The sequence below is a fragment of the Hyla sarda genome, chromosome 8, assembly GCF_029499605.1.
Source record: "Hyla sarda isolate aHylSar1 chromosome 8, aHylSar1.hap1, whole genome shotgun sequence".
Classification (NCBI taxonomy): Eukaryota; Metazoa; Chordata; class Amphibia; order Anura; family Hylidae; genus Hyla; species Hyla sarda.
The window spans coordinates 139,153,595-139,171,680 of record NC_079196.1 but is presented as its reverse complement, the minus strand read 5'-3'; the positions used below and the strand labels follow the sequence as shown (position 1 = coordinate 139,171,680).

General features: G+C 43.7%; 1 protein-coding gene and 1 long non-coding RNA gene across 8 annotated transcripts in view; one reads left to right on the top strand and one right to left on the bottom strand.

Annotated features, from left to right (window-relative positions):
* TNRC18 (trinucleotide repeat containing 18) overlaps window positions 1-18,086 on the bottom strand; it is a 968,701-nt gene that overhangs the window by 760,090 nt on the left and 190,525 nt on the right. For all 6 annotated transcript variants that reach the window (XM_056534534.1, XM_056534539.1, XM_056534536.1 and 3 more), the window contains exon 7: window positions 2,540-2,686. In XM_056534534.1, the coding sequence (XP_056390509.1) occupies window positions 2,540-2,686 (147 nt within the window). The remainder of the gene's footprint in view (window positions 1-2,539; window positions 2,687-18,086) is intronic.
* LOC130284313 (uncharacterized) overlaps window positions 1-18,086 on the top strand; it is a 111,835-nt gene that overhangs the window by 87,033 nt on the left and 6,716 nt on the right. The gene's annotated exons all lie outside the window — the stretch shown is intronic.

Here is an 18,086-nt window from a genome sequence, read left to right as displayed (position 1 = left end):
CACCTGGGTGAGGAGCGCTCTTCTACCAGTCCAGGCAGATGGAGGGGGTGGTGTCCCTCAGTGAAGTAGTGCTGCTGTATGCAGGCAGTACACCACTTTCTTGCAGGGACAAGCAGCACCCCCAGCAAGAGGGCGCTCTAGGCGGGTGCCTATCTTGCCTATAGGTGGCGCCGGCCCTGACTAAAGGGATCATAAATAATCAGTGCAAGACAGAAACCACATTGTCTCTGTCTCTCAGGATGGGCTGCTTTTTAGAGAGGAACTTGGACAGAGACAAGGTGGATAGCTGAAAGACGTCTTTCCCTCTCTTCCAGCATGTAAGTGACAACCAAAAGTGGGGAAACTGTTCTTATTACATATATGGATCGGAGGGAAAGAAAAGACTATGGATTTAGTTCTCCGGAATACCCCTTCAATGCATCACACGATTTTATTAGCCTTCGCAGCCACTGCCTAACACTGGTCACTAGAATTGAGCTTAATGTTTGTAAATTGCTCCAAGTCCATTTCGGTAGCAGTTTTACCAAGTAATTCATTATGTAGCCCATAAATATACATTTTTATTTTTGCAGCCCAAGTGTATAAATTTACCATGTGTATATCCCTCTGTAAGAATAGGTTATCCTCTGTGTTGATTACCTTACAGTTCTTAGTACAGTCTGCAAATATTGAATTTCCACTCTGTAATCAGTAGTTTGGTGTACTCTGTAATCCCTATACAAGGTCATTAATAAACATATTAAAAAGAAATGGACCAAGTACTGGCCCCAGTGGTACACCCCTATTAACCATCACCTCATCAAGATTATATTCCATTGATAATCACCCTCTGTTTACTCTCACTGAGCAACCTGCTAACCCACTTACATACATTTCCCCTAGTTCTTCCTCCCTTATTTTAGGTACCATCCTTTTATATGGCAGAGCAGCACATGCCTTAGAAAAGGCCATATACACAACATCCACAGATTAACCCGTGTCCAACCTATAACTGACGACCTTATAGAAGCTGAACAGAATAGTCTGATAGGTCCGATCACTCATAAACCTATGTGGATGATGTTTTATAAAGTTATTTTCATTAAAGGGGTATTCCAGCCATAGAAATAGGTGGGGTGGAATAGACATGGATGGAGGGGGTGTGGTGTGATGTCACAAGGGGACGTGGCATCGCGGCTTCAGTCCCGGAAACGATGTCTATGGCCGGAATACCCATTTAAAATAATGAATTAAATTTTAGCATGTCTCAGAAAACAATATTTTACCTACTTCTCTGGCCAGCCACAGCACACCACTAACTCCTTTTTGCTTAGCCATAACATAATGCTAATGCTAGTGCACTGGACTGAATGGGCTGCAATTTGCTGGGAGATGATTTAAACAGTACAGTACTATAGATAGCATGTGGAGGGAGAAGGGGTTACTGATGCACTGGCTTTGCATGGTGCTACGTTACCAGAAATGAAAAACAAAAGCAGCATAGCAAGAAAGGAGTTAGACTAAGGATTGAACTGCTGCTGTGTAGGAAGCTTTGAACTACCATTCATGGACAATGAAGATCCTTTGGAGGATGGAGAAAGCCTCAGCTTGCATGAACACAGCCCTGGGTTGCTCAACCCCCACACCACGCCCCTCCTCTTATCCTGCACATAGTACATGCTAAGCCCTGTCCCTACTTCCTGTGCACCTGATTTCCTCTAACAGGTAGTGGACAGCAGATTTCAGGAAAGGGAAACACCCAATGGCTGTACTTCTGGGCTAAAGAGTAATTTTTGGCAAACGAAGGGACTAAAAAATATGTTACAGATCATATATACTTTCAAATGGAGTAAAGTTTTTGAAATACCAGGGATTATTTAAACAACCAAAAACCATAGCACTTGGCTACTAAATGTCGAGATGTGTCACCTTTATAGCTTGGAAAAAGAAATAAGACACATATACATCTTGCTCATTTAAAGGGGAACTCCGGTGGGAAAAAAAAATGTTTTCAAATCAACTGGTGCCAGAAAGTTAAACAGATTTGTAAATGACTTCTATTTAAATATCTCATCCCGCCCAGTACTTATCAGCTGCTGTAGACTACAGATATACTACAGAGAAATTTGTGGAATTCTTTCCAGTCTAGCAGTGCTCTCTGCTGACATCTCTGTCCGTGTCAGGAACGGACAAGAGCAATAGAGGTTTTCTATGGGGATATGCTTCTAATCTGGACAGTTCCTGACATGGACAGAGGTGTCAGCAGAGAGCACTGTTGTCAGACTGGAAAGAACTTCACAATTTTCTCTGTAGTATACAGCAGCTGATTAGTACTGGAAGAGTTACGATATTTAAACAGAAGTAATTTACAAATCTTTTTAACTTTCTGGCACCAGTTGATTTGAAAACATTTGTTTTCCACTTGTTTCCACTGGAGTTCCCCATTAAGGTCTGAAGCCCATATTTCTGTTACAAGTAGCCCTATTGCCAATTAGAAGCAAAACATTACACACTAAGAACAGTATCAGTATCATCTGGTAACAAGACTTTTTATACTTACCAAAATGTGATATATGTTCAGCTGGAATAACCACAATTTGGCCGCTGCGGGGTTCTCTCACAAAATTGTAAGCAGATGGAAATTGTGTTGATACTCCTGGTGGTATTGATGGGTTAATTCCCTGGTGAAGGGTGGGATGGGCTAAACCTGGGTAAGAAAAATAAAACAAAGCTAACTATAACAAATGGCTACAGTTCATCTGCATTGTGCATCATAATCCCTATTACTATGCAGATATATTATCAGTAACTGCTGTATTGTAGGTGATGCTTACAAATAATATAATATAAAGAATGTATTCACTATTTGCCTCAAAATAACCGTAACATGTTACTGTAATTGAATAAAAAATAATAAATTGACGTAGTCATGGAAATACCCCATATGTGGACATAAAGTGCTCTGCGGGCACACGGCAGGGCTTAGAAGTGAGGGTGCACCGTTGGGCTTATGCAGAGTGCATTTGGCTGGAATGGATGTTGTTGATTTTGGAAACTACACCCCCAAAGGAATGTAACAAGGGGTGCAGTGGGTATTACACCCCACTGGCATTTGACTGATTTTTGGAACAGTGGGTTGTGAATATGAAAAATAAAACTTTTTATTTTCACGGACCACTGTTATAAAAATCTCAGACATCTGTGGGGTGCTAACTGCACCCCTTTTGTGAAAATGAAAAGTAAAGGGCAACACCAGCATGTTTGTGTAAAAAAAATTATACTGTTTTTTTACACTTACATGCTGGTGTAGCCCCCAGTTTTACCCAAAGGGGTTAAAGAAGCAAAATCCCCCCAAATTTGTAACACAATTTTTCCTGAGTATGCAAATACCCCTCATGTGGCACTAAACTGTTGCCTTGAAATACGACAGGGCTCGAGAGTGAGAGCGCTCCATGCGCATTTGAGGCCTCAATTGGGGATCTGCATAGGGGCGGACTCAGATGCAAGCATGGCTTTTGCCTCATCCACCAAAAATACCCTACGGCAGTGTTTCCCAAACAGAGTGCCTCCAGCTGTTGCAAAACTACAATTCCCAGCATGCCTGGACAATCAATGGATGTTTGGCCATGCTGGGAGTTGTTGTATTTCAACATTTGGAGGCTGCATTTAGGAAACACTGCCGTACGAGCAGTTATTAATTTTAATGGGGGGGGGGGGGGGGGGGGGGGAGAGTAACTGTGTAAGGGTGTGTGTATATGTACACACAGGGCATGCTCTAGTTATGAGCATGCCCTGTTTTTTTATGTATTTTTTTTTCATAAAGTGTGCCTCTAGTTGTTGCATAATTAAAACTCCCAGCTTGCGCAGACACCTGAAGGGCATGCTGGGAGTTGTAGTTATGCAACAGCACAGCTGGAGGCACACAACTATAACTCCCAGCATCCACTTTGGCTGTCGGTTTATGCCGGGAGCTGTAGTTATGGAATAGTTAGAGGAAAAAAGTGCCATTAGCTGTTGCATAACTACAACCCCCAGCATGCACGGACTTGTAGTTGTGTGCCTCCAACTGTTCAATGACTACAACTCCCAGCATGCCCTTAGGCTGTGCATGCTGGGAGATGTATTTATGCAACCACAGGAGGCACACATCTCTCCACTCCTGCTGCTTCTGGCGCTAAAGTGATCCCACCGCCTCCACCATTCATCAGCTGCCCCGAAGTAGCTGCTCACTGACAAGCACTCTTTCTCTCCCCGTGGACTAGGAGCAGAGCGGGTGCCATCAGTGAGACCACCCAGCAGGAGCCCTGATTGGTCAGCCAATAAATCAGGGTGCTCGTGAGGTGGCACCAGTGCCACATCACTCCTGCTGCATAAAGGTGATTGGTGCAGTTTTGGACAGCATCAATCACCCTTATTTTCTGGGCCATCCGGTCACCAGACATCCAAAAAGCCGTAATTTGCTAGTCAGAATTGACTGCAGACATCCCAGCCCTATCACCATGCAGTAAATGTACGGCGCTGTGCGCTAAGTTAGTATTGACAACACCATACATTTATGGCATGCATATGCGCTCTCCTTACGATATAAAATGAGAAGCAATATATACAATGATCACATTACCACTCAGAATTGTACTGGACGAGGGAGTGCAGCTGCAAACCTGACTTCCTGCTTCTGTACTGCAGAACAGCAGCGCAGGTTTCTACGTGTGGCCACGTGCGATGACATCATGTAATCACATGAAGCCTGCAGGAGATGATCCCGAGCTCCTTATGGTGTTGGAACCCTGAGCGAAGAATGCAGAAGTAGAGCCGGGGTCACCACTTAGAGCCAGGTTCACCACTATATAGTCACTGTATGGGAGGAGGTTAGCCTGTGTACAGTGGTTATTTAGTTTCAGTATGGTATTTTTCAGTCACTATGTGGTGTAATGGAAGTTAAGGTGTGGCAGAATGAGTAGTCTCTTGCATAGTGGTGTTATTAATGATATTTGTGTGTGTATAATGGTTCTTATTCCAAATCAGTTTGGTGGTATTATATAGTCACTATGGGGGGACATTTATCATTGTTTGCTTTGGTAAGCAAGTTCTGAAGGCATTTATTTTTTGCTTTAGTTTTGCTTATGTCGCTTAACGGGGGTTAACTTTCGGTTTCCCCGTTCTGCCCACCCACAATAGGCCGGGCAGTACGGGGAAACCGAAGAGGACCGACGGCAGAAGATCCACTTACCCATCCGGAGGCAGCGGGCGACGGTGATCGGCGGGTGGCGATGTCGTGCGGATGGCTCGCTGGATCGTACGGAAGCCTGTGAGTTGCCTAGCAACATCTGGAGGGCTACAGTCTGAGACCACTATACAGTGGTCTCCAAACTGTAGCCCTCCAGATGTTGCAAAACTACAACTCCCAGCATGCTCAGACAGCTGTTTGCTGTCTGGGCATGCTAGGATTTGTAGTTTTGCAACATCTGGAGGGCCACAGTTTGTAGATCACTGTGCAGTGGTCTCTAAACTGTAGCCCTCCAGCTGTTGCATAACTACATCTCCCAGCATGCCCTTCGGCGATCAGCACATGCTGGAAGATGTAGTTTTGCAACAACTGGAGGCACACTGGTTGGAAAATACTGAGTTAGGGAACAGAACCTAACTGAAGGTTTTCCAACCAGTGTGCCTCCAGCTGTCGCAAAAGTACAACTCCCAGCATGCACGGTCTGTCAGTAATGCTGGGAGTTGTAGTTTTGAAACAGCTGGAGGTTTGCCCACCCCCCCCCCCCAATGTGAACATTGGCAGGTTTACAGTGAGTTTCCTGCTTCAAGTTTTCGCCGCAGCAGAGCCACTGACTGTCCAGGCATGCTGGGAGTTTAGCAACAGCTGGTGGCACCCTGTTTGGGAATCACTGGCGTAGAATACCCCTATGTCCACCCCTATGCAATCCCTAATGTAGTCCTCAAATGCGTATAGCGCTCTCTCACTTCGGAGCCCTATCGTATTTCAAGTAAACCGTTTAGGGCCACATATGGGGTATTTCCTCACTCTGGAGAAATTGCATTACAAATTTTGCGGGGCTTTTTCTCCTTTTACCCCTTATGAAAAGGAAAAGTTGGGGGCTACGCCAGCCTGTTAGTGTAAAAAATAAAACATTTTACACTAACATGCTGGTGTTGCCCCATACTTTTTTTTTAAAGGGGTAAAAGGAAAAAAAGACCCCCAAAATTTGTAATGCAATTTCTACTGAGTATGGAAATACCCCATATGTGGGCGTAAAATGCTCTGCGGATGCACAACAAGGCTCAGGAGAGAGAGCTCACCATGTACATTTGAGGCCTAAATTGGTGATTTGCACAGGGGTGGCTGATTGCACAGCGGGTCTGACAAACGCAAAAAAAAAAATACCTACATGTGCCCCATTTTGGAAACTACACCCCTCACAGAATGTAACAAGGGGTATAGTGAGCATTAACACCCCACAGGTGTTTGCCGAATTTTCAATAAAGTTGGATGGGAAAATGAGAAAATTATTTTTTTTTCACTGAAATGCTGGTGTTACCCTAAATTTAGGGAAAATAGGAAAAAAGCCCCCCAAAATTTGTAACCCAATTTCTTCTGCGTAAGAACATACCCCATATGTGTATGTAAAGTGCTCTGCGGTCGAACTACAGTGCTCAGAAGAGAAAGAGCGCCATTGGGATTTTGAAGAGAAAATTTGTCCGGAATTGAAGGCCACGTGCGTTTACAAAGCCCCCATAGTGCCAGAACAATTAATCCCCCCCCACATGTGACCCCATTTTGGAAACTACACCCCTCATGTAATGTAATAAGGGGTACAGTGAGCATTTACGCCCCACAGGTGTCTGACAGTTTTGGAAAAGTGGTCCGTGAAAATGAAAATTTTTATTTGTCTGTCAATTTTATCTGTCAAACGCCAGTGGGGTGTAAATACTCACTGCACCCCTTATTAAATTCTGTGAGGGGTGTAGTTTCCAAAATGGGGTCACATGTTTGGGGGTCAACTGTTTTGGCACCACGGGGGGGCTTTGTAAAAGCACATGGCCCCTGACTTCCATTCCAAACAAATTATCTTTCCAAACCTCAATGGTGCTCCTTCTCTTCTGAGCATTGTAGTGCGCCAGCAGAGTACTAGACGTCCACACATGGGGTATTTCCATACTCAGAAGAAATGGGGTTATAAATTTTGGGGGGCATTTTCTCCTATTACCCCTTGTAAAAATGTAAAATTTAGGGGGAAAAAACTGCATTTTAGTGAAAAAATTTTTTTTTTCATTAACACATCCAACTTTAACAAAAAGTCGTCACACACCTTTGAGGTGTTAAGGCTCATTGAACGTTCCTTAAGGGGTGTAGTTTCCAAAATGGTATGCCATGTGGGTATGTTTTTCTATTCTGGCACCACAGGGGCTTCCTAAATGTGACATGCCCCCAAAATCCATTTCAGCAAAATTCACTCTCCAAAATCCCATTGTTGCTCCTTCCCATCTGAGCCCTCTACTGCGCCCTCCGGACACTTGACATACACATGAGGTATCTCCTTACTGGAGAGAAAATAGGTGATACATTTTGGGGGGCTTTTTCTCCTATTACCACTTGTAAAAATTCCAAAACTGGGTCTACAAGAACATGAGAGTTAAAAAAATGAAGATTTTGAATTTTCTCCTTCACTTTTCCTGTGAAACACCTAAAGGGTTAACACACTAACTGAATGTCATTTTGGATACTTTGAGGGTGCAGTCTTTATAATGGGGTCATTTGTGGGGAATTTCTAATACGAAGGCTCTTCCAATCCACTTCAAAACTGAATTGTTCCTGAGAAATTTCGATTTTAAAAGTATTGTAAAAAATTGGAAAATTGCTGCTGAATTTTGAAGCCCTCTGATGTCTTCCAAAGGAAAAATATGTCAACTTTATGATGAAAACATAAAGTAGGCAAATTGCATATGTGAATCAATATATCATTTGGAATATCCATTTTCCTTATAAGCAGAGAGCTTCAAATTAAGAAAAAAAAAAAAAAAAGCAAAATTTTCAATTTTTTCATCAAATTTTGGAATTTTTCACCAAGAAATGATGCAAGTATCGACAAAATTTCACCACTAACAAAGTAGAATATGTCATGAAAAAACACTCTCAGAATCAGAATGAAAAGTAAAAGCATGCCAGAGTTATTAATGTTTAAAGTGACAGTGGTCAGATGTTCAAAAAATGGCCGGGTCCTTAAGGTTTAAATGGGCTGGGTCCTTAAAGGGGTACTCCGGTGAAAACCTTTTTTTCTTTTAAATCAACTGGTGGCAGAAAGTTAAACATATTTGTAAATTGCTAATATTAAAAAAATCTTAAACCTTCCAGTACTTATTAGCTGCTGAATGCTACAGAGGTAATTCCTTTCTTTTTGGAACACTGATGACATCACGAGCACAGTGCTCTCTGCTGACATCTCTGTCCATTTTAGCAACCATGCATAGCAGATGTATGCAAAGGGCAGCATGGTGGCTCAGTGCTGGGGGGTTCAAATCCCACCAAGGAAAACAATAAATAAAGTGTTATTATTATTATTATAACGTCAGCAGAGAGAACTGTGGTCGTGATGTCATCAGAGAGCATTCCAAAAAGAAAAGAATTTCCTCTGTAGTATTCAGCAGCTACTAAGTACAGGAAGGATTAAGATTTTTTAATAGAAGTAATTTACAAATATGTTTAACTTTCTGCCACCAGTTGATTTAAAAGAAAAAAGGTTTTCACCGATGTACCCCTTTAACCCCTTAAGGACCAGGCCATTTTACACCTTAAGGACCAGAGCGTTTTTGGCAAATCTGACCACTGTCACTTTAAACATTAATAACTCTGGAATGCTTTTAGTTATCATTCTGATTCCGAGATTGTTTTTTTGTGACATATTCTACTTTAACTTAGTGGTAAAATTTTATGGTAACTTGCATCCTTTCTTGGTGAAAAATCGCCAAATATGATGGAAAAAAAATGAAAATTTTGCATTTTTCTAACTTTGAAGCTCTCTGCTTGTAAGGAAAATGGATATTCAAAATATATATTTTTTGGGTTCACATATACAATATGTCTACTTTATGTTTGCATCATAAAATGTATGAGTTTTTACTTTTGGAAGACACCAGACGGCTTCAAAGTTCAGCAGCAATTTCGACATTTTTCACAAAATTTTCAAACTCCCTATTTTTCAGGGACCAGTTCAGCTTTGAAGTGGATTTGAAGGGTCTTCATATTAGAAATACCCCATAAAAGACCCCATTATAAAAACTACACCCCCAAAGTATTCAAAATGACATTCAGTAAGTGTATTAACCCTTTAGGTGTTTCACAGGAATAGCAGCAAAGTGAAGGAGAAAATTCACACTCGCACACTTTTTACACTCGCATGTTCTTGTAGACCCAATTTTTGAATTTTTTGCAAGGGGTAAAAAGGAGAAAATTTTTACTTGCATTTGAAACCCAATTTCTCTCGAGTAAGCACATACCTCATATGTCTATGTTAATTGTTCAGCGGGCGCAGTAGAGGGCTCAGAAGGGAAGGAGCGACAAATGGTTTTGGGGGGGGCATGTCACCTTTAGGAAGCCCCTATGGTGCCAGGACAGCAAAAAAAAAAAAAAACACATGGCATACCATTTTGGAAACTAGACCCCTCAGGGAACGTAACAAGGGGTAAAGTGAACCTTAATACCCCACAGGTAATTCACGACTTTTGCATATGTAAAAAAATATATATATTTTTTACCTAAAAAGGGTAATCGCAGAAAATACCCCCCAAAATTTGTAACACAATTTCTCCCGAGTACGGCGATACCCCATATGTGACCCTTAACTGTTGCCTTGAAATACGACAGGGCTCCAAAGTGAGAGCGCCATGCGCATTTGAGGCCTAAATTAGGGACTTGCATAGGGGTGGACATAGGGGTATGCTACGCCAGTGATTCCCAAACAGGGTGCCTCCAGTGGCGTACCAGACGTTTTTAATTTTTATTGGGGAGGGGAGGGGGGTTGTATAGGGGTATGTGTATATGTAGTGTTTTTTACTTTTTATTTTGTGTTAGTGTAGTGTTTTTAGGGTACAGTCGCACGGGCGGGGGTTCACAGTAGTTTCTCGCTGGCAGTTTGAGCTGCGGCAGAAAATTTGCCGCAGCTCAAACTTGCAGCCGGATACTTACTGTAATCCTCAGCCCATGTGAGTGTACCCTGTACGTTCACATTGGGGGGGGGGGGGGGGGGCATCCAGCTGTTGCAAAACTACAACTCCCAGCATGTACGGTCTATCAGTGCATGCTGGGAGTTGTAGTTTTGCAACAGCTGGAGGCACACTGGTTGTGAAACACAGAGTTTGGTAATAAACTCAGTGTTTTGCAACCAGTGTGCCTTCAGCTGTTGCAAAAGCTACAACCCCCAGCATGTACGGACAGTGGAAGGGCATGCTGGGTCTTGTAGTTATGCAACAGCTGGAGGCATACTACTTTGGCTGGGGATGCTGGGGATTGTAGTTATGCAACAGCTGGACACACACTGGTTTGCTACTTAACTCAGTGTGCCTTCAGCTGTTGCAAAACTCCAACTCTCAGCAGTCAGACAGCCAACGGGCATGCTGGGAGTTGTAGTTATGCAACCACCAGATGCACCACTACAACTCCCAGCATGCACTTTAGCTGATTGTGCAAGCTGGGAGTTGTAGTTATACAACAGCTGAAGGTACACTTTTCCATAGAAAGAATGTGCCTCTAGCTGTTGCAAAACTACAAGTCCCAGCATGCCCATAAGGGAATGCTGGGAGTTGTGGTGGTCTGCCTCCTGCTGTTGCATAACTACAGCTCCCAGCATGCCCTTTTTGCATGCTGGGAGCTGTTGCTAAGCAACAGCAGGAGGCTGTCACTCACCTCCAACGATCCAGCCGCATCAGGTCAGTCCCTCGTCGCCGCCGCCGCTGCTCCTTGGGCCCGATCCCAACAGGGACGCCGGGGATCGGGGTCCCCAGCACCCGGGGTGCACGTCCCGCACCCGCTCACGTCCTCCGGAAGAGGGGCGGAGCGGGTTGCGGGAGTGACACCCGCAGCAGGCGCCCTGATTGGTCGGCCGGTAATCCGGCCGACGAATCAGGGCGATCGTGAGGTGGCACCAGTGCCACCTCACCCCTGCTGGCTCTGGCTGTTCGGGGCCGTCTCTGACGGCCCCGATCAGCCAATAATTCCGGGTCACTGGAGACCCGATTGACCCGGAATCCGCTGCAGATCACTGGACTGAATTGTCCAGCGATCTGCGGCCATCGCCGACATGGGGGGTCATCATGACCCCCCTGGGCGAAATATGTCCCGATGCCTGCTGAAGGATTTCAGCAGGCTTCGTGCACCGGCTCCGCTCCAGATGGTTGCGGGGGGCCGGTAAAACACATGACGTTCTCATACGTCATGTGTCCTTAAGGACTCGGAAATGGAGACGTATGAGAACGTCATGTGTCCTTAAGGGGTTAAGGGGTGAACGGCTTGCTGGGACTTGTAGTAGATGTTGACAATTTAGTGCAGGCCACTTTGACTTGACTGACAAGACTGTTACTGTGGCTTACTTGCAGATTTGTAGCTTGTGGCTGCAGGCTTGACTTGAGGCCTCCTAAAGCTCTAGACACACACTTAGGCACGATTGACTGGACCTCAGCAGGAAGCAAGGGAGAGAGCAGAGGCTCCACCCAGAGCTTATACGGGGGAGGCTCTGGGGGGGTCCCATTGGTCACCCTTAAGTCACCTGGTCACTGATAACTCCTGGGTAACAATCACATGACAGTTCACATGTTAACAGTATTAAAGTGACAATACTTTGCTTACACATTACACAGGATACTACATAAACGTATGTACACGGGGCAGATGCAAGGGGGGCCCAGGCGACACTACAGGGAGGCTGCCTAACAGGGCAGCAAGGGTACAGGGGTACAACTCCTGTACTGGGCCACCACAAACTCCCCCTCTTAAACACAGCCGTCGTCTGCGCCCATTCCTGGAGGGCGAACGACTGACAATGGCCACTGGGGCCTAGTGACAACAGTTCCTGGGGCATATTGGTATAATGTCCTTCACAGGTCTGATTGAGGAAAACAAAGCAGAAATTAGTCCATGTAGCATCTTACGACAAGTGTCCATATATGCTCTTGTATTTTTAGGGTAGTAAACATGTGGGGTTGACGAACCTTGTAACTGCATTAATAACACAATCTAGATACTTAAACACATAGGTTGCGGATTGGGCTGCCAAAGGCTCTCCACCCAATACCTTAGCTGCTGGGTCCCATCAACACTAGCTCCTTCTCCCTAGAACTCAATAGGTAATTTTATACTGTACAACAAAGTTACCTGTACATACTGTATTCTGTCACTATTCATGTTTAACTTATACCTCAGGGGAACCCTCTGGCCAATACAGTACCCTGTACATGTGGTCAGGTAAAAATGTTAGACACATATATATATATATATATATATATCCACAAAAAAGCAGAAGCGGCACTTTAAAGTCACATCAAATCGTGTTATATATCAATACAAAAAGTGAAGGGTAGTGAACCCATATACAGTATCAAGTCCACAAACGTGCAATCATGTGCAGTATACTTGAATTGTGTACATAATATCTTCTAATTAGTGTCTGGTCCGGCATCAAGGGCGGCGCTCACCTGTTGACGTGAACATCTTCAGCCAATGGAAACTCCGCTGTTCTTCTCGTGGGTCTCGCTTGTAAACAAAACTTGTGCGCATGTATCTGATCATCACATCCGCTGTGTTAAACAGAGGACTTTCGTTTTGCCCTACAGCAGGGGTAGATTGGGTACAATTGTATGCCGATTTAGCAGCATTGTATAGGAATGTTAAACTTAAATTGTGGTTTTCTACACATACTAGTGGGTCACAACCCCAGGCTGACAGTGAATTGACACTGAAATCCTGGGGGTTGTTTAATAAAAGTGATTTTTTGCCCCAACTCTCCCCCCAAGCCATTGATACTTTTGCAGACTTGGTTAATAGGGACATTGAGAGCCTTAAAAATAGACAAAAGGGTATAGTCATTGGGGCAGATCTAATCTATCTAAAATAGAGAGAGAGGCACTTGAGGTCCATAATTACGACCTGGTTATCAAGCCTGCCCATAAGGGAGGCGCGGTCGTCATTATGGACCGGAGTCTTTACTTGGAAGAGCTATATAGACAATTGAATGATTCCTCAGTATATAGATGTGTGACCATTGACCCTAAAATGGGCATTGATAAGAGATTGAAAACACTTGTGGATCATGCCCTGGCGATGGATGTGATTGATGGCGAATTGCATAAATTTCTTTTGCCTGCTCACCCGGTGACTCCCGTTATTTATATGCTTCCTAAGATCCATAAGGATCCGATACGCCCACCAGGTCGTCCGATTGTGTCGGGCCGAGATTCTATTCTCAGCCCGGCGGCAATATTTATTGATAAGGTATTAAGACCCTATGCCACCAGGGCTAGATCATATCTATAGGATACGGCTGCTTTTTTAAATAAGATTGCGGAACTAAGTATACCCGAGGATGCTTTTTTGGTTTCGTTTGATGTAACTAGTCTATACACTAGCATCAATCATGAAAGAGGATTGGCGTGTGTCAGTAGAACTTTGGAGGATTCTACCTATTCTAACGAATGTAAGGAGTTTCTAATAGGTTTAGTGGAAATTATACTAACCTGTAATTATTTTCTGTGTGACAATCAGTACTATGTCCAATTGAAAGGTACGGCCATGGGGTCTAATATGGCCCTGACATACGCCAATATGGTGATGGCCGAGCTGGAGGAGTTGTCGGTCTATATGTCCCACCACTTCGGCCTTGTGCTGAAGTGGTGGAGATATATTGATGACATCTTCGCCATCTGGTGTGGAGATGAGGGACAATTATTTGACTTTCTGAATTTTCTCAATGAGATTGATCAGGACATTAAATTCACTATGGTCCACTCCAAAACTGGGGTCCAATTTTTGGACACCTGGGTATATGTTGTGGACCATCAATTGAAAACTGATTTATATGTTAAGGATACCGATAGGAATAGTTTGTTACATTATGATAGCCTTCACCCTAAGAGGATGGTACGATCTTTACCCTATAGTCAGTTCCTTAGGGTTAGGAGAATTGTTGATGACCCGATACATTTGGAGAGGAGACTCTTGGAGATGAGCGAAAAATTCATCTCGAGGGGCTATCCCAAACAACTGGTTAAGGAACAATATAACAGGGCTTTGGTGATTGATAAGTCACAATTACTACAAACTACATATCGTGATAATAGTTTGAAGAGAATTCCATTCATCTCCACCTATAATACAATTAGTGGCGACATTGCTCAAATCATTCATAAACACTGGTCGGTACTGTCACATACTTACTCAAGCATATCGGAACTCACTAATCCTCCCCTTCTTTCATATAGAAGGTTGACCAATCTAAGGGATAGACTGGTCAAATCTGACATTTCCCCTAGGAAAATTGACTTGGCTTCACAGCTCAGGCCAGGATGTTACCCCTGCCTGGGCTGTGATAACTGTAGCCTCATGAATAAAGGTGAATTTGTTGTCCATCCTCAAACACTCCAAAAATTTTAAATTAAACAACATGTCACATGTAGGTGAGACCATGTCATATATGTCATCACATGCCCCTGTAAATTACTTTATGTGGGAGAGACCAGCACGGAATGTAAAACAAGATTGAACAACCACAAATCTTCCATTAGAACACAGAAAACTGAATTCACGATTCCTAGACATTTTATTGAAACTAAGCGTACCATCAATCAGTTAAGGTTTTCCATTTTGGAACAGGTTCCGATGCCCAGACGAGGGGGCAATAGAATTAAACTTCTTAAACAAAAAGAGGTCATGTGGATACACAAACTAGGTTCACTGTACCCAGGTGGATTAAACATGGATTTTCCAGTCCGTGTATTCAACTAGTTGACGCTTTGAGGTGTATTCAGGTCAAGGTCACCCTATGTGGTACACCCATTTGGTGGATGTTAGCAATCCCGTAGTAGGGTATTTTTTCTTTTCTATGTATATATTTTTATAATACTTTTTATATATTTGTTTGGTTAATGGATATTATTTCTATTACTTTTAGATTTTAATTATTCTGTCCGAACACAAGATGGCGACTCACCGTTGACGTAGTGAACACATATCAAGCTATGGACATACTTGAGGATACTTATTGAAAGGTCTCTTTCTTATCTGTTGGCCCCGTGTCCCTGTCTTTATGTTTTATATTTTAGGTATCATATGTTGCACTGAATAACCTAGATCTTGTTTTGGTTAATTTGAAGGCAGTATTCATTATTTATAATTTGATTGTGTGTGGGAGCAAGTTTCTTGTCCCTAGGGGGTGATGTACGTCCTTGATTGACAGTATGAATAGTCACAATTGGAGAACACCACAAGAGGCCCAATAGTGTCACATAACCCCTGGATAGGGATGTTGACATTAGGGCATAGGTGACCCCCATATGCTTACAAGGCGCCTGCCATAATAGACATATGTTATAGCATCCAAACTGTCAGGACAATGTACTTAATATAGACTCACAAATATGGGACCTGCTAGTGAGCATACCACACAGAATCCTTATTAATATTATCAATATAGTATATATTCTTATTATATATAGTGACTCTGATCTGCTAAGTCCGATTTGATAGGATGGTCATCTAGTGCAACATTCTTACCTTGCTTATACATATGCCAAGAGAGATGATGGTGATTATTGGCATATCTATAGCATATGCCCATTTCAAAGATGGAGGGGATATACTTAAGCCGGACTTACACGCATGCGCCAGGGGCTTTTTTCACTACGTCTCTATACGAACATGTGATCACCTACAACTTCCGGCTGGAAGCGGATGTGATAATCAGATACATGCGCACAAGTTTTGTTTACAAGCGAGACCCACGAGAACAACAGCGGAGTTTCCATTGGCTGAAGATGTTCACGTCAACAGGTGAGCGCCGCCCTTGATGCCGGACCAGACACTAATTATAAGATATTACGTACACAATTCAAGTATACTGCACATGATTGCACGTTTGTGGACTTGATACTGTATATGGGTTCACTACCCTTCACTTTTTGTATTGATATATATGACCGATTGTGGTCTCTGATCTGTTTGTTATTATTGTGATTGTTTTCTGAGTACACGCCCCCTCCTTTTTGCATGTGCAATTGGGGGGTGGATATATATACACCATTTTGCACTGTTGATTTATGCTTGAGAAAGGCTTTATTGATAAGCCGAAACGTCGCTTTCACAGATGAGTGAATAAACCACGATTTGATGTGATTTTGGAGTGCTGCTTCTGCTTTTCTGTGGATATTACATTGGGGGTCGGTCTGCCCCTGAAGCTGAGCACGACATGACATATGACTAGACTAAATTAGTTATTTAGACTTACTATATTAGACTATGTGTGGCACAACTTTACACAATACACTGTGACTTACTCCTTGTACCTAGCTGTCGCCCCATCATAAAGTAGAAAGGGGTAAACCCTGTAGAACAGTGGACTGTGTTATTATGGATCTCCAATAGTTTGGGCAGCAGTCGGGGCCACTCTTCTTGTCTCGACACAGAGGCTGCTCGCAACATGTGGATAAAGACTTGATTGATACGCTCACAGAGCCCGTTCCCCTGGGGGGTGGTAAGCAGTAGTCCGGAGTTTTTTGCAGGCATGGAATCAACACAGCTCTTGGAAGAGTTGGGTCTCGAAGGCCGTTCTATGGTCCTTTAGGACAGACTCCGGACACCCAAGGGTTTGCACCCACTTGGAGTAAAACCTCTGGGCCTCTGCCTTGGCTGTGAGGTCTTTAACGGACGACAACCCATTTAGAGTAGTGAGAGCATAAGTGTACCTGGACCGGGTAGGAGACAACTTGACATGGTCTAACGCAACCAACTGGTTAGGCCTTTCCCTCTGGAAGGAATGGAGGGGTGCTCTTGCGTCCTTGCGCACATTCTTGGTGACGTTACAGATCACCGTACACGTTAAGGACCATCACAGTGTCTCTTCAGGGAACCAGAATCAGATGAAGTCGATCCCCAGAGACCGGATCTAAAAGAATTTTGGCACAACAGTTCATGTTGCACAATATCCTCTGTCAACTCAGACGTTCCAGCTATTATTCACACTGGGCCCGGCGTAGACAAGTTGGTACCTTTTTTGCCAGAAAGTAGTCCAACAGATACCCCATGACTCGGCTTTCATCTTGAAGAGTCTTCCAGGTATACAGATCTTCTTTAACCTTTTCCGAACCTGGGTTTACAGTCCATCAGGGCAGTCACAACATTCTGGTTCACGAACACCTCCCGGCAGCCCCTGCGTTTTTAAAGTTAATGCGGGGGCCGCCGCAGAGAGGTAACCGTCGGGACATCCTTGTGCCCATAAAAGATTTTTCGGGACAGGGATGTCCCGAATGTGATGGGGGGCCCCCTGTTGGCACGGGGCCCGGAGCAGGCTTTCCATGAACACCAATGATGATCCGGCCCTGCCAGTACGCACTGATTAAGTCCAGGGTGGAGAAGAAGCCGACCCGAGGGCCGTGAGTGACTCCTTGATCCTTGGCAACGGGTAGGCGTCCTTATGTGTGACATTGTTCAGTTTCCTATAGTCGACACAGAAGCGGATGGTTCGGTCTTTCTTCTTGACCATGACAAGTGGTGTCGCCCAGGGGCTCTGACTTTCCATGATAGGTGGGCTGTCACCTGTGAAGATTCGGTGCTGGATCATTGAAGTCTGCAGGGTGCTAAGAAAAGGTTATGTCATATATATAGGAATTTCTTTTTATTTTTGTTTATAATGTTCTCGACGAATGTGTGGTCCAGAAGTCTTATGATTTCTTGTAGTTTGGGGTAGGGGTTGTGATTTTTTTCTCATCTCAGTCTTCATCTTGAAGGATTTTTAGATCTTCAGTAAGGTAGTCATCGTAGTTTTGTAGGACAAGTTCTCCACCGTTGTCTGCCGGTCTTATGACTAATTCTTTATTCTCTTTTAGGTTTTTGAGCGCTTTTT